This window comes from Dreissena polymorpha, chromosome 4 (assembly GCF_020536995.1).
Source record: "Dreissena polymorpha isolate Duluth1 chromosome 4, UMN_Dpol_1.0, whole genome shotgun sequence".
NCBI classification, from domain to species: Eukaryota; Metazoa; Mollusca; class Bivalvia; order Myida; family Dreissenidae; genus Dreissena; species Dreissena polymorpha.
The window spans coordinates 136,195,572-136,212,993 of record NC_068358.1 but is presented as its reverse complement, the minus strand read 5'-3'; the positions used below and the strand labels follow the sequence as shown (position 1 = coordinate 136,212,993).

At 36.0% G+C, this 17,422-nt stretch overlaps 1 protein-coding gene across 3 annotated transcripts in view; it reads left to right on the top strand.

Annotated features, from left to right (window-relative positions):
• The window catches only part of LOC127876766 (uncharacterized), a 332,105-nt gene extending 315,200 nt beyond the window's left edge, over positions 1-16,905 (top strand). For 2 of the 3 annotated variants that reach the window (XM_052422234.1, XM_052422233.1), the window contains exons 5-12: positions 106-243; positions 1,883-2,119; positions 2,711-2,761; positions 2,939-3,013; positions 5,418-5,457; positions 8,804-8,866; positions 12,350-12,460; positions 15,685-16,905. In XM_052422234.1, coding sequence (XP_052278194.1) covers positions 106-243; positions 1,883-2,119; positions 2,711-2,761; positions 2,939-3,013; positions 5,418-5,457; positions 8,804-8,866; positions 12,350-12,460; positions 15,685-15,854 — 885 coding nt within the window. In that variant the 3' untranslated portion in view covers positions 15,855-16,905. The remainder of the gene's footprint in view (positions 1-105; positions 244-1,882; positions 2,120-2,710; positions 2,762-2,938; positions 3,014-5,417; positions 5,458-8,803; positions 8,867-12,349; positions 12,461-15,684) is intronic. The other variant, XM_052422235.1, reaches the window with a different exon arrangement.
• Positions 16,906-17,422: the final 517 nt, after the last annotated feature.

Genomic DNA, 17,422 nt, shown 5'->3' with positions numbered 1-17,422 from the left:
GTTTAGTTACTTTTGTCAGTGTTTTAAATTAGATGTGTCTATGAGGGAGGTTAATGATTCAAATTTCGTATTTCCTTTATTGATTGCACAATAATTATGACATAGCTTGAAGGCACAGACACAAGGCGGAAAAGACTGGCTGTCATAGATCGGCTAAAATCATCTGAAGTCTCTTTATTGAGAGGAGAAGTGTGTGTTCTTGTTGCCTATGTTGGAACCCACGAGAATCACATAATGGGCGAGGTTTGTATTACTTTTAATGTGCATCATAATCAATGTATGTTTATACTTTAAAAACTTAACAAATATTGTGTACAACAGCAAGTCATAGAGGTTAGACATGTCACATGCAAGATAATCTGGAATATCTCTACCCAGATTTCTCAAATTCTTAGCACTTCCCTAGGGATAAATGTGTTTATGCATTTTATGATATTTGGTTTTGTAAAATCTTAAATCTTCGATGAAACCGCAGTGCCTAAATACCCATATTTATTAGCCCGGCTGTTTTCGGAGGAATATTTTTATGCTCCTCCAAAATTTATTTTGGGGGGAGCATATAGTTGCCGCTTCGTCTGTCCGTCCGTCCGTGCGTCCGTCCGTCCGTGCACAATTTTTGTCCGGGCTATTTCTCAGCAACTAATGACCGGAATTCATTGAAACTTTATGGGAAGCTTCACTACCAAGAGGAGATGTGCATATTATCAGTGGGTTCTGGTCGGATGATTTTTCACAGAGTTATGGCCCTTTGAAATTTTCCATTAACTGTACATATAGTGCAATTTTTGTCCAGGCGATTTCTCAGCAACTAGTGACCGGAATTCAATTAAACTTTATGGGAAGCTTCACTATCAAGAGGAGATGTGCATATTATCAGCAGGTTCTGGTCGGATGATTTTTCACAGAGTTATGGCCCTTTGAAATTCTCCATTAACTGTTCATATAGTACAATTCTTGTCCGGGCTATTTCTCAGCAACTAATGACTGGAATTTAATGAAAATTTATGGGAAGCTTCACTATCAAGAGGAGATGTGCATATTATCAGCTGGTTCTGGTCGGATGATTTTTCACAGAGTTATGGCCCTTTGAAATTTTCTATAAAAAAATTATTGTCCTCCCAACTATACTGTGCCCTCAAGACGTTTCCTTTTATCTGAATACATTTGTATATAGTGCAATATTGTGACAAAAAAAACTTTGGGGAGCATCACCCGTCTCCGACGGTTTCTTGTTTCTCAATTGGGAATAATGGGTCTTTTTAATTGCTTGTTACTTAATTGCACAAACCCATCTGAATATTATTTTACCTGCATTTGGTTGAAATGTTGAGTTTCGGTGCTAATTTGATTTGTTTACTGGCAGATAATGCGCTTTTGGAACTAAATTTACACACTTTTCTGTACTTATGGGCATTTTTCTTACCGTTGCTTGGAATTTTGTATTTTTTTCTCGATTGGGATTGTCCCTTTTACAGGTACTATATAAAAAAGGAAACAATCACAGATGTGCCGTTGATAAAAGCGATGGGAATGGTTGTTTTTCCTGTTATAAAGCAGTGTATGGTGGGGTGTGCATGGTATGTTATTGAGCTCAGATCTGTAGACACTGGGCACTTAATGCATGTGTTTTATGTTGTCCCTGATTAACCTGTGCAGTTTGCACATGCTTATCTTGGACAACACTTTCTGCTTTTATGGAAGTTTTTGTTAAATGGAAGTATCTTCCATACAAAAATTGACTTTATGCGGAAAGCCTCATCCCTGATTTGTCTGTGTGGACTGCACTGTGTGGACTGCACTGACAATTCAGGGATGACACTTTACTCTCATACATTAAGATAGTTTGCCCAGAACGCAGCTCATATGTCACTCATCTTTACAGGAGGCTGGATTAACCCAGCATATAGACAAGGAGCTGATAGATGTTATAGTCAAGTTTATAGACGAGGGCGTGTATGACTCCCCGAGTATGAAGCAGCATCTAGAGCAGTACGTGCAGCGCTGCCATCCTGCCATCCTCCCTACCAACAGGCGCTTCTACCCTACCATCCATATCATACAGAACCATATGCACAAAGCTTTACGTATAAAATTCCCCAATGGCGAGCATAAAGCGAAGGTATTAAAGCTGACACATTTTGATACTTCTAATGAGCTTGGCTCTGAGAAATCTGGATTTTATGCATGTGCTTAAAAGATGCAAATACACATTAAAATACAAGAAATTGCGTACGTCGTCTTAACGTTGTTAACTCCCTAAAGGCCACATTTATTGTCAAATCTCCATGAAACTTGGTCAGTATATTTGTGACCTAGAGCTCATGGCCCTCTTGTTTAGAGTTTAATGTTTCTGCATAATTCAAGTTGCAAAATGCATAAAGTTCAATACAAACGATTTTATGCCTTTATCTGCCAGTATCTTCGATGAGCGAAAACCTTGTTTATTTAACATAAACAAGTGAATTATTTATTTTTGTTTTAAATAATAACACATCAAAAAGGTATAATAATAAATGAAATGCTTCATGAGAACTTTCATCAGTCTCGTTGATTTTACAAGTTGCAATTCACAACACTTGAAACTTGATGGGTAAAATTCTTAGAACACGCACTAGCATAATATTATGTAGGAATGTCAATAATTGTGGCAGGGCTGTTATTATTTCTTTTCCGTGAAACAAAAATGTACTTAACATCTTCTTTTTTACAGGTTAAAGGCAGCAGGCAAAGGGAAGAGGGTAGCAAACGCAAAAATAGAACGGTAAATATTTTCAAACTATGGTTGGTTTGAATACTTTTTCCAATTTATTTTCTAAGTTTATTGGTAGTGAGCAAAGAATAATTTTGTTTTCTGGAGCATTGCTGTTTCCTCACTCCATGACTGTTTATAGCCTCATGGTTTGATCATTATTGTAATACATGCATATTATGTTATCAGGATGCAACAAAGAAAAAGGATCACTCCACAAAACACCAAACCAAAGTGAGACCACCAACACAAAGTAATCCTAAGGTAAATAGCTACATATTTTTTTGGAAATTATTTTAGTAGGTTCTATACAGCTGTAGCCATTTCTTCTGTCTGTTAAGTGCTGGTTAATGGCATTTTTCCATTCAGCAATATACATATTTCCCAATTGATCTTTTCTAGGAGTTATTGCTCTTTGATTTTAATATGTTGTTTTTTTACAGAAATTGAAATATGCACTTTCCTTTTAGTTTGACTAAGCACATCTTGTCAGTTCATTCTGCTCAGTAGATTTTAAGGGAATAATTTCTCTTTGAATGATAATTGATTTCAATGTTTGATCTCAGGCACCTATAGGTCGAATTTTATTACATTTTGTAAGCAGCATCTCTATAAGGTGGACGAAGTATGTTTTCAGGTTGTTCTGCTCGTAAAATCCTTTATTGAGTTATTGCCCTTCAATCAATAATTGACATTTTCTTTTGAATTATATGTTTCTGTGACCTATCCAGGATCATGTGATCCGGATTTGATAAAATTTAAAATGCAAAGTTCCTACAAGGTGGAAATGTACATATTGCCCTAGTGTTTTTCTTTCTGAAGTACTGGAAAAAGGATTTTTCCCAATCAGGGATTTTTTTTTCACAATTGGCGTCTAAAAAAATCCCAATTCAAGATTTTCAGGTCACTTTTTTCCCAATTGGCGTCCAAACAAATCCCAAATTAAGATTTCCACACACACTCACACAAATATTTTATATTTGTATGCCCCCCTTCGAAGAATAGGGGGTATATTGTTTTGCTCATGTTGGTCTGTCGGTTTGTCCGTCCGTCCGTCGGTCCGTCCACCAGATGGTTTCCAGATGATAACTCAAGAACGCTTAGGCCTAGGGTCATGAAACTTCATAGGTACATTGATCATGACTGGTAGATGACCCTTATTGATTTTCAGGTCACTAGGTCAAAGGTCAAGGTCACAGTGACTTGAATTGAAATAGTAAAATGGTTTCCGGATGATAACTCAAGAATGCTTACGCCTAGGATCATGAAACTTCATAGGAACATTGATCATGACTGGCAGATGACCCCTATAGATTTTCAGGTCACTAGGTCAAAGGTCAAGGTCACAGTGACTTGAAATAGTAAAATGGTTTCCGAATGATAACTTAAGAATGCTTACGCCTAGGATCATGAAACTTCATAGGAACATTGATCATGACTGGCAGATGACCCCTATTGATTTTCAGGTCACTAGGTCAAAGGTCAAGGTCACAGTGACTAGAAACAGTAAAATAGTTTCCGGGTGATAACTCAAGAATTCTTACGCCTAGGATCATGAAACTTCGTAGGTACATTGATCATGACTGGCAGATGACCCCTATAAATTTTCAGGTCACTAGGTCAAAGGTCAAGGTCACATTGACTCGAAACAGTAAAATGGTTTCCTGATGATTACTCAAGAATAATTAGGCCTAGGATCATGAAACTTCATAGGTACATTTATCATGACTAGCAGATAACCCCTATTGATGTTCATGTCACTAGGTCAAAGGTCAAGGTCACAGTGACAAAAAACGTATTCACACAATTGCTGCCACTACAACTGACAGCCCTTAGGGGGGGGCATGTATGTTTTACAAACAGCCCTTGTTTGTAAATAAATTGCAACATTTCATTAATTTGTGTATGCAGCTCTATCAGCTGAACCTGAGGTAAATTTAATATTGCCATAATAACAACACTTTTTCTCAATTTTAAAGTTTTTGTTTGCAAAAAGTAAAAATAAAGTTTCTCAAGTAGAAGATTTCGCGACATGAATTTTCATAATCTCAGTTTTTATTGCGCGTATTTTCCCAACTGGGCTAGTACTGGTACTTTTCTAGATTGGGCTGAAAAATGGCTGCTGCTTCAGTGATTTTGAAGGGAGTAAATGCCCCTTGAATTGTAATTTGTTACAACACATTTCTGATTGACAGATTGCAGCATATGGGAGAATCCATCAGTTTCACTTATAGTCTTGATTCTCTTGTTAGAACTCTGAATAATTGGGGATCCCTTATTTATATCAACATGTGGATATATAACATTTGAGATGAAGTGATAATCTGTGTTAGTGATTAATGGAGAAAGCAGTCACCACCTGGTCGTATTTTATGTTAGACTTAAGAACTCAAGCACTTTTCTCTTTCCAAAACCATGAAAACCAAAGTCAGGGACCACTTAAGCTAAGTATCTCAAAAAATAAACTAAATATATTGTCCACACATTTGAATGTTTGTATGATTGATAAGGGCACTGATCACAAGAATTTACTTTAAATTTGTAATGTTTAGCATTTTATAGGAGTGTGTTTATTGCATGTTTCATAACAAAAAAGTTGTGATCGGAGCTATTTGTGTGATTAATCTTGTGATAAAAAAGTGTGAATATGTTTTTTTGTTGTATTTAGGTTAACACTGATGGTACTGTGATTCAACAACATTACATAGGTAGGTTTTTTGCTGTAAAATCTGCATAAACAAATATGAGCCATGCTCTGAGAAAATGGGGTTTAATGCATGTGTAAAGTGTCATCCCAGATTAGCCTGTGCAGTTTGAACAGACTAATCAGGGAGGACACTGTCAAACTAGACTTGTGCTTTTGGGATGAAAAATAAAGAGGAAAGTTAAGTGATAGTGTTGGTTCTGATTAGCCTGTGGGGAATGCACATTCCTATCTGGGAAATCACTTTACACACATGCATAAGCCCCTATTTCCCAAACAAGGCACACATGTAAAATTACATGCTTCCAGATTAAGAAATATTAATTCTACATTATTGCATAAACTCTATCTATAATGCCCTCTGGCGGGATGCAGAAACTTGGCAAAAGGAGGGCTTGAACAGGAGAAATCGTGTATTAACAAGGCAATTCTCGTGCCGTTCAAGCCCTGTTATGTCTTTTTCATATCCATAGACTGGTCCACGCGCAGTTACTTCCCTTAGTAATGGCTGAACTTTGTTAATAACTCCAGCCTTCGACGACTTTCCAAGCATAAATGGGGAACTAAATAAGCACCAGTTTTTTCATGCATGCAGGGATAAAGGCAATGAATATTTCAATCCACTTTTCAAATTATACCATCTGCACTCTCTTGACAACAGCTTTATTTTATTGGCAACGATAATGAAGTTAAGGTTATTTACTCAACACTTTTAAACGTGTAAGTTTGTATGTACCTAATACGTTCCTGCTGTATGCTTAAAATACGTTAGTGACAATATGTTGTCAGTATTAATTTTTAGAAAATTTAGTTGGAACAAAATAAAATAGACCTGTACGAAAGAATCATCTATGAAAACAATGACTTATTCTGATGATATTTATCCGTCATGACCAGTCAATTCAAAAATAGTTCCTCATTTCTTACTTTGCGCGGCTGAATTTCAAACTTGCATTAATCCACTGTTTAAACACGTTTTAAATCACATTTTAAATCGAAACCTATCCGAAGGTAAAGCCCTGTCTGAAATTTCTGATGATGACCGAGGGTGGCATATGTAAAACACAACCTTGAACTGTATGACGTCATATGAAATAATCAAATTATTTTGTCGATGTCGATTTAACAAGACAATATTATTTTAATACATTTTGGTATGTGTACTCGGGCAGGAACTGATTTTTCGAGCGCCCACAGATGATCATGCCCTCGAAAATGTGTATTATCCCTATATAATTATTTAAAATCCTCACCTGCTTTATTGATACTGTACATTAATATTTTGTTTTTATGCCCCCCTTCGAAGAAGAGGGGGTATATGGCTTTGCACATGTCGGTCGGTTGGTCGGTCTGTCGGTCCGTCCACCAGGTGGTTTCCAGATGATAACTCAAGAACGCTTGGGCCTAGGATCATGAAACTTAATAGGAACATTGATCATGATTTGCAGATGACCCCTATTGATTTTGAGGTCACTAGGTCAAAGGTCAAGGTCACAGTGACCCGAAATAGTAAAATGGTTTCCGAATGATAACTCAAGAATGCTTTGGCCTGGGATCATGAAACTTGATAGGTAGATTGATCATGACTTGCAGATGACCCCTATTGATTTTCAGGTCACTAGGTCAAAGGTCAAGGTCACAGTGACCCGAAATAGTAAAATGGTTTCCGGATCATAACTCTAGAAAGCTTATGCCTAGGATGATGAAACTTCATAGGTACATTGATCATGACTCGCAGATGACCCCTATTGATTTTCAGGTCACTAGGTCAAAGGTCAAGGTCACGGTAACCTGAAATAGTAAAATGGTATCCTAATGATAACTCAAGAACGCTTATGCCTAGGATCATGAAACTTGATAGGTAGATTGATCATGACTCGCAGTTGACCCCTATTGATTTTCATGTCACTATATCAAAGGTCAAGGTCACGGTGACCTGAAGAAGTAAAATGGTTTCCGGATGATAACTCAAGAATGCTAATGGCTACGATCATGAAACTTCATAGGTACATTGATCATGACTTGCAGATGACCCCTATTAATTTTGAGGTAACTAGGTCAAAGGTCAAGGTCATGGTGACCCGAAATAGTAAAATGGTTTCCGGATGATAACTCAAGAACGCTTATGCCTAGGATCATGAAACTTCATAGGTACATTGATAATGACTCGCAGATGACCCCTTTCGATTTTGAGGTCACTAGGTCAAAGGTCAAGTTCACGGTGACCCGAAATAGTAAAATGGTTTCCGGATGATAACTGAAGAATACTTATTCCTAGGATCATGAATCTTCATAGGTACATTGATCATGATTTGCAGATGACCCCTATTGATTTTCAGGTCACTAGGTCAAAGGTCAAGGTCACGTTGACCCGAAATAGTAAAATGGTTTCCGGATGATACCTCAAGAACGCTTATGCCTAGGATCATGAAACTTCATAGGTACATTGATTATGACTCGCAGATGACCCCTATTGATTTTCAGGTCACTAGGTCAAAGGTTAAGGTCATGGTGACCCGAAATAGTAAAATGGTTTCCGGATGATAACTCAAGAAAGCTTATGCCTAGGATCATGAAACTTCATAGGTACATTGATCATGACTCGCAGATGATCCCTATTGATTTTCAGGACACTAGGTCAAAGGTCAAGGTCATTTGAAAAAAAGTTATGAGCTATTGTTATCACCTTGGCATCGGCGTCCGGTTAAGTTTTGTGTTTAGGTCCACCTTTCTCATAAAGTATCAAAGCTATTGCATTCAAACTTGGTTTACTTACTATCATGAGGGGACTGGGCAGGCAAAGTTAGATAACTCTGGCGTGCATTTTGACAGAATTATGTGCCCTTTTTATACTTAGAAAATTGATAATTTGGTTAAGGCAAAAGTATACTTTTTGCGATTGAGAATATAGCCGAATTTCGGCTATAAAATTGGGCAAAAAAACAACCCTGCCTAGAATCATGAAACTTCATTGGTACATTGATCATGACTGGCAGATGACCCCTATTGATTTTCAGGTTACTAGGTCAAAGGTCAAGGTCACAGTGACTCAAAACAGTAAAATGATTCCGGATGATAACTCAAGAATGCTTAGGCCTAGGATCATGAAACTTCATAGGTACATTTATCATGACTTGCAGATGACCCCTATTGATTTTCAGGTCTCTAGGTCAAAGGGCAAGGTCACAGTGACAAAAAACATATTCACACAATGGCTGCCACTACAACTGACAGCCTATATGGGGGGCATGCATGTTTTACAAACAGCCCTTGTTCAATATGATATGAGAGATTCCCCTTTTAAATATGTGATATGGTATTTATCATTTTAATTTCTTGTTCAACACCAGATGATACTGCAGACCGTGAAGATGAGGTTGTACAGTGCCCACCAGACTATGTTGATGAACAAGGTAAGGGGTGTTTGGTATTGATTAATATAATTAAGCCTCGCTTTTGGAACATGGGGCGGATTGGCCTATGCAGTTCATACAGGCTAATATGGGACAACATTTTCTGCCTTGACTGGATTTGCTTTTAGAAGAGACTCCCTTCAAAAAAAATTCTGATGAAGCAGAAAGTGTCTTCCCTGATAAGACGTTAATGCATCAAGTCGGTTTTCCGAGAGCATATTGAATTTGACAACAGAATGATGGGAATTAATTCAGTCTATTGTCCGCAGTGCAGTCCCATTTTGCTATGTGAATCTACCTGCATGAGTTACAGATCAAGTTTAAGTTTTGTAGCAGTCAATTCAATTTTGGGGAAGTTAGGGCTCTACTGTAACAGATTTTCAGACTTTTTTTGTTTTATTCTTGCAGATATTAAGCCGATTTTTGGTGTGTGGCTCTTTTTCCATTACTTACTGATCAAGTTTGAGTTTTGTACTGGTCCATAGATTTTTGACAAGATATCGGGAGTTGGACTAAACATTTTTCTTTAACATAATACTTATGCAGTTTTTTTCCCTCAACACTTTCAGACACGTCCTTATTAATGAGTCTACCTGTAGGATTATCAGATAAAGATTGAGTTTTATTATGTATCAGGAGTTTGGAGACAAAAGTTTAATGAGGGGGCATCTGTGCCTTATGGACATATCTTGTTATGCTGATTATTATAAAAACAACAACACTCTAAGTATTTCATGTAGATAATACAGTTAAAAATTGGTATGAGCTGTCTCAAAAACAGAATGAGCCCTGATATTCCAATGTATATAACAGTAACGGTCTCAATTATATAATTATAAATTTAAAAAATAAATATGTTTAAATAAAAGTCAGAGTGTTATGTACAAAAATAAATATTTGGAGTATTCACTTTAAATTTAATAGATGCAAATCTAACCAATATATTTGTTTGCATATAAATTCAACAGCTTATGGCACACCTTGTCCAAGGATTGTAAGATAAATCAACACATGCAAATAATTAATGAATCCATCCAAGGATTGTAAGATAAATCAACACATGCAAATAATTAATGAATCCATCCAAGGATTGTAAGATAAATCAACACATGCAAATAATTAATGACTCCATGATACTTTTTTTTTTAACTGTATGGGCAAAATTCTTTTCTAATCATTTATAAATGTATTCATATTTTAGTATTATTGAACACATAAAAATATGTTATTGTTGCAAACTGCATATGTGTGATTTGACTTTTGAAGTTGCGGATACATTTGATGTTTCTCTTCTTGTATGTGATTCCATTTAGTTTATAGAGCTTAAAAACAGTATTGAATTTCTTTTAACAACTTAGTGGAAACATAATTTATAATTACTTTGTATTTGGATTACCTTTGATTAAATAACGTTTTTATTTGATATTGAAAGTTCATAATAATCTTTTATTGTGTAAATTCTTCAAACTATGAATATGACAAAAATAGTAAACTTATTTAGTCTTGAAATAATAGGTTTTAGTGATACACAACCTTTGTCTTGATCAAACTTGGTTGGACTGTTTAGCTTGACAATAACTATGGCAAGTTTAAAACTTGGTTGAGAGGTGTAAAAATCCGGTCCAACTCTTTATCTTGACAATAACTATGGCAAGTTTAAAACTTGGTTGAGAGGTGCAAAAATCCGGTCCAACTCTTTATTGGGACAATATCTATGGCAAGTTTGAAATATGGTTAAGTGGTGTAAAAAAACTAGTTTAAATATAAGGAACCCCTTTTGTCCACTCTAGAAGCTATGTTAATGACTCAATGCTAAAAAAACATGGTCAGAATGTTAATGTTGACAGTATCAAGGCTAAGTTTGCATCTGGGTCTAGTGGGGTTAATACTAAATAATGGGTCCCCATGTGGTTTTGATGACAATGGGTGTAATTTTAGCCCATGTGAGTGCTTTAGTGCTAGAATGATTAATCTAATTATGAGCCTTGTTTTGGAAAAGCCAAGCTTAATGTTTCTGCATTAAATGTTGTCGTAGATTAGCCTGTTCACTTTGAAACTTCCAGCCCAAACTGAACTTTTGTGGCACTTAAATGTTGTTACATGTAGATCTCTATTGAGTATTTAAAATAGTTCCAGGTTTGTTTAAGTCGCGTTGTGTAATTTTTTGTTTTGACTTAAAACTTTTAATTACCCAAAGATTTGCAAAAGAAGGCAACAAGTCCTTTTCTATATTATCAGTGCCCCAGATAAGCTGCGTATCTGCATCTTTCACCCTATTAAAATGTTTAAAAACGCAAAGAAATACAATATCATGCGTATTGAAAACACATCCAATTTGACTTTTACGCAAATTCGTCAAATTTAATGCGTACAATACAATAGATTCGATCGAAAATGCTTTGCTCATTTTCTGTATTTTCTCTTTATGATGCGAAATAAAAATGTCTCAAAGAGGTTGAAAGATGCTCGCGATAGTCGCGCCAAAATATCAGTTGATATGTTTGACAGTTACAAAGATGTCAGTTAACATCAGGTTTTTTTTTAAGTTTCAAGATTATATTTATATATGGACAGTTTCAAGGATTAAAGACGCCATGAAATATCAGTTTATTTAAGTTAATTATATAAGTTTACAGTTTTATTGAATCAATACAAGGGTGCAGCTTCAACTGAAGTAAAGCAGCGATGATTTTAAGGTTTGCATTTTTATAACTCATTTCACCCTATTTCGAGAATGAAATCACCCTATTTTTCAAAATCAATGGGTGAAAACCCTATTTTCCAAATAATTATCTGGGGCACTGTATTATATCTGTTTATTCATTGATATAATGATCCTTTAGTTTTATTTCTGGTGTATACTTCTTATTAAATAATTAAAACAAGATACTCCAACACAATAATACATCCAACAACTAAATGTCTCCGTCTCCCACATCATCCCATGACACCTTAAAGTTGGGATGTTATTCCAGTGCAATTCACTCTCAAATGGGCGCAAATCAGTTAAGTTTTGTCTGTGTTTTATACAAACTGGTCACATTCACAAAAACGTGATTACCGACCCTCCTGGTTTTAGTAAGTAAACAAAACTTTCCATCACCCTGTCAAATTGTTTTATATTTGTATCCTAATCCTGATGACCAAGCAGTTCGTGAGCAATTAATATCGGTTTGACCGCCAAATAATCATAATTATGCCCGAAGTATTCTTACATGTACGATTAGTCGATTTAACATAAGTGGTTTTCGAAATTGAGTTTTAATTAACCTGTCAGCTTACTAGTACATGCTGCTTAGACAAAATATATTACTCTTTCATGAAGAAGAAACCTTTATATGAAAAATACCTTAAAAGCAGAAAGTTTCGTCCCAGATTAGCCTGTGCGGACTGCACAATCTAATCTTGGGTAACACTTAACACACGTGCATTAAGCCCAGTTTTCCCAGAAAGAGGATCATATTATAAAATTGTATTTTTCAGAAGTCCAATCAGCTACTCAAGTAATACACAATATTGCATGTGTGCTGTCATCTATGAAAGAGGATCAACACTTGTCAAGACAAAGAAAGAGGAAGTCAGATATGATGAGTAGTAAGATATCAATCCTTGAATTAAGTATCTTGAAGTGTGTTATTGACAGTTCATAATTTGCAATGAAGCTGTATGCATTACATTACTTCCATGTCACCATGTCAATATTTGGTGAAATATATGAACATCTATTTGGGAGACAGATTTAAGTATTTCGTGACTACAATGATGCAACTTTACACATGGCATCCTTGATTGATGCAAACAAAATAGATGTTTGTTCTGAGTCATGGTGGATGAGTACAATAATTTTTTCACTGGTCTTTTCTTAGAACAATTTTAGCTCGGATGTTTTCGGAGAAAACCAGAGGTATTGTCATAACCAGCTCGTCGACCGGTGTCTGCCGTGCTTAAACCTTAACATTGGCTCTAAATTCATAGTGCTTCCACCTACAACTTTGAAACTTCATATGTAGTTGTGCACCTCGCCACACCCATTTTTGGGTCACTTGGTGGAAGGTCAAGGTCACTGTGACCTCTAAAAAAATAAAATAAATCTGACAAGCTTTCATTTATTCAAAACTGCACCCGCAGGCAAGCGTTGGCACCTGTTATGCGGTGCTCTTGTTTAATCTTCTTACAGTGATATATGCAAAAAATGTCTCGTAACTTTATTGTCCTCTACCGGTGAAACACTCTGTGTGTCAGTATGTCTGTCTGTCAGTCCGTCTTAATTTTCTGGATCCTGTGATAACTTTAAAAGTTTGTCATATTTTTTCATAAAACTTGAAACATGGACAGATGGCAAAATGGAGAGTATGCACATCAATTCCTTTTGTTCCTTCGTCAAAAATTGTGGTTGCTATGGCAACAAATAGAAAAAAAATACTGACAAGGGTAGAGTTTCACCGGTAGGGGAAATAGTGCTTGGCAATCTCTTGCTTAACTTGTATTCAAATACACATAAATGAAGAGCTGGTTATTGTCCCCTACCGGTGAAACGGGAGGGGACTTATGGTTTGCACTCTGTGTGTCAGTCTGTCTGTCAGTTTGTCCGTCCGTCACACTTTTTCCGGATCCTGCGATAATTTAAAAAGTTCTTCATATTTTTTCATGACACTTTTAATATGGACGGATGGCAGTATGGAGATTATGCACGTCAATTCATTTTGTTCCTACGTCAAAAATTGTGGTTGCTATGGCAACAAATGTAAAAAAAAAATTCTGACAATAGTGGAGTTTCACCAGTAGGAGACCATATTGCTTGGCAATCACTTTTTTAATACCATTTTTAATTTCTTTTTATGAAAGGATTGAATGATAAATGACCAAATTACCAAACATTCTTTAGACTTTTAACCGTTGCAATAATATCATATCATGCTTTGTCTTATAAAATAAGTACTGGTAGAAAACTGAAGCCATAACAAACATTGTTAGAAACAAAATTGTTATTATATTGCACATTCACCTGGAATTTTTATGTCCCCCACTATAGTAGTGGGGGACATATTGTTTTTGCCCTGTCTGTTGGTTGGTTGGTCTGTTGGTTGGTTGGTTGGTTGGTCTGTTGGTTTGCGCCAACTTTAACATTTGCAATAACATTTGCAATATTGAAGATAGCAACTTGATATTTGGCATGCATATGTATCTCATGGAGCTGCACTTTTTGAGTGGTGAAATGTCAAGGTCAACGTCATCCTTCAAGGTCAAAGGTCAAATATATGGGTCAAAATCGCTCATTTTATGTACACTTTTGCAGTATTTCAATATTCTAGATAGCAACTTGATATTTGGCATGCATGTGTATCTCATGGAGCTGCACATTTTGAGTGGTGTAAGGTCAAGGTCAAGGTCATCCTTCAAGGTCAGAGGTCAAAATTATGTGGACAAAATCGCTTATTTTATGAGTACTTTTGCAATATTGAAGATAGCAACTTGATATTTGGCATGCATGTGTATCTCATGGAGCTGCACATTTTGAGTGGTGAAAGGTCAAGGTCAAGGTCATCCTTCAAGGTCAGAGGTCAAATATATGTGGCCCAAATCGCTTATTTTATGAATACTTTTGCAATTTTGAAGATAGCAACTTGATATTTGGCATGCATGTGTATCTCATGGAGCTGCACATTTTGAGTGGTGAAAGGTCAAGGTCAAGGTCATCCTTCAAGGTCAAATATATGGGTCAAAATTGCTCATGTAATGTTACTTCTGCAATATTGAAGCTAGCAATTTTATATTTGAAATGCATGTGTATCTCATGGAGCTGCACATTTTGAGTGGTGAAGGGTCAAGGTCAAGGTCATCCTTCAAGGTCAAACGTCATATAGGGAGACATTGTGTTTCACAAACACATTTTGTCGCTTTTTGGATGGCCGACACAATTGCTTTCTAATATAAACAAATTGAAACTGAACCAGCCAGAGAAAAACCTTCTTTAAGATTAGACTTTCATAATTACACAATACAAAGAAGCATTAAATGTGTTTAAGAAAGTTATTGTTATACCCCCAATTCAAAGTAAAGGGGATATATGGGGATATACTGGCATCACCATGTGCATCTGTTGGTCATTTGTCTGTGGGTTGGTCGGTCATTCTGTCTGTCCGTCCGTCCGTGGGTCTGTCGGTCTGTAGAAACAAATATTACAACAGGTGCTCTCCTACACTTATTAACTGGCAACATTCAAATTTGCAGGCCCGTTCCTGTTGGTATTATATAACAATTGTCACAGTCCAATAACATATAGAAGTTTTGTGACAAAGATGTGATTATAACAGCATTTTAGAGAGTAACATACATTGAATGAAACAACTTGTGGTGGGATTAGTCTGAAATATAGTCTTTGGCATTTTTCCCTTTGCAATTGGCTTTACCTTAGTAAAGTAATCTTAGCTGTGGCTTCTTGTGAATGAGAAAAATGAGCCTCGCTCTGGGACCATGCATGTGCCTAAAGTGGTGGCCCTGATTAGCCTGTGTCTGTTTTGCTAATTCTTGGATTAGAAGGGACTTCTTTTAAATTAAAATATCATGCGGAAAGGGTCATCCCTGATTAGACTGTGTGGAGTAAAACTTTACACGCATGCATTAAGCTCTGTTTGTCTAGAACTTGGCTCATATATGTGTTTACTAAGGGAAAGTGTGAGTTGGCTTACTGAGCGTTGTGATGATAGAAATATTGCTAAAATTAGTGAAACATATTAATACCTAAATAACAAACATACCCATGACATATTCAAATGAAATAAATTTAATCAAATAAATGAACGCGGTCTTTCTTTTAGGTTCTGATGACTGGTACAAGAGAGAGCGCCTCAAAATTGAAAGAGAGATGCTGGAAGAAATTAGGACAAGAAACAGACTGCTCCAAGATATGAACACTAACATGGAAACACTAATAGCGCTTAAAAGAGTCAAACTTTTCAGCGAGAACCAATTAATACTAGAACATTAAAGAAATGTGTTCACTTTGTTCTGTTAATCTCTTAATATGATGTGGCATATTTGTACCTAAAATTGAAGAGGGTATTGTTTCCACAAAGTAATGATACCTCAAATTTAATGAAACAGTATCCATGTTTTTATGACATGCATATATTTTATGGACTTTTCAATGATGTGTAGGGTTAAAATTGTCACTGCTTGTATGGGATTAGGCTTGCCATAGATTTTAACTACTGGGCTCACATAAGTACAGCCATGAGACTGCGGAAGTGAAAAGTCATTGACAATGTCATTTTTCAATGTTGCACATAACATGTAAATCAGCTTTTTGCTTGTTCAGTCTATAAACTTGTAATTAAAAGAGGTTTTTGGAATTGCTGGGTGCATATGTTTTCCAAACTGCATTTAATGTGCATGAAATCATGTTTCAAGATCATGTTTAATGGGTCAGTCATAGAAATTGACTGTAAGTGTGTCTTGATTGCTTGATGACAACCAGAAATTAAGTTAATAAGTCTCAGTACTTCCACACCTTTTTTCTGCTCTGTAAATTCGTACAACTTTAATTATTCATTGTATTTAATTCAAGATACATGTTGTTATCAATATGTGCAGACAATGTTTTGCATACATGACTAAAGCATTTGCGTCAAAGTTCATGAACAAAAGTAAAACTTATTATTTGTTGAAATAGAATTTTTCTCACTAATTTTCCTCTGCATTAAATGATTTTTAAATACTGTAAAATCTTTATTTTTCGTGGGACATTAATTTTTGTTGATTTCTTGGGTTGACTGATCCAGGAATTTAACACAAACACATCAAAAAATGACTGTCGACAATTTCCAAATCAGAACCATGTCAATTCACGTTTCCATGAAAAATATAGCTTCCTTATAGGTAACGGTTATATTTGACATCAAATGTGTTAGGACAGTACTTTATATTCAAAGTAGCATAATTATGATGGATTAAATGTGTATCTACAGGGACAGCCCTAGGTAATCAGGCTTCAAATAAACAAAAATGTGAAGACTTTAAATAAAGTTATTAAGATTTCAGACGTTTGAATTTTCTGTTCATTTTTATTATGTGAAAAATGTGTGTGACAATATATTTATGCCCCCCTTCGAAGAAGAGGGCGTATATTGTTTTGCTCATGTTGGTCGGTCCGTCCATCAGATGGTTTCCAGATGATAACTCAAGAATGCTTAAGCCTAGTATCATGAAACTTCATAGGTACATTCATCATGACTGGCAGATGACCCCTATTGATTTTCAGGTCACTAGGTCAAAGGTAAAGGTCACAGTGACTCGAAATAGTAAAATGGTTTCCGGATGATAACTCAAGAATGCTTACGCCTAGGATTATGAAACTTCAAAGGTACATTGATTATGACTGGCAAATGACCCCTATTGATTTTCAGGTCACTAGGTCAAAAGTCACGTTCTCAGTGACTCGAAACAGTAAAATGGTTTCCGGATGATAACTCGAGAATGCTTACGCCTAGGATCATGAAACTTCATAGGTATATTAACCATGACTGGCAGATGACTCCTATTGATTTTCAGGTCACT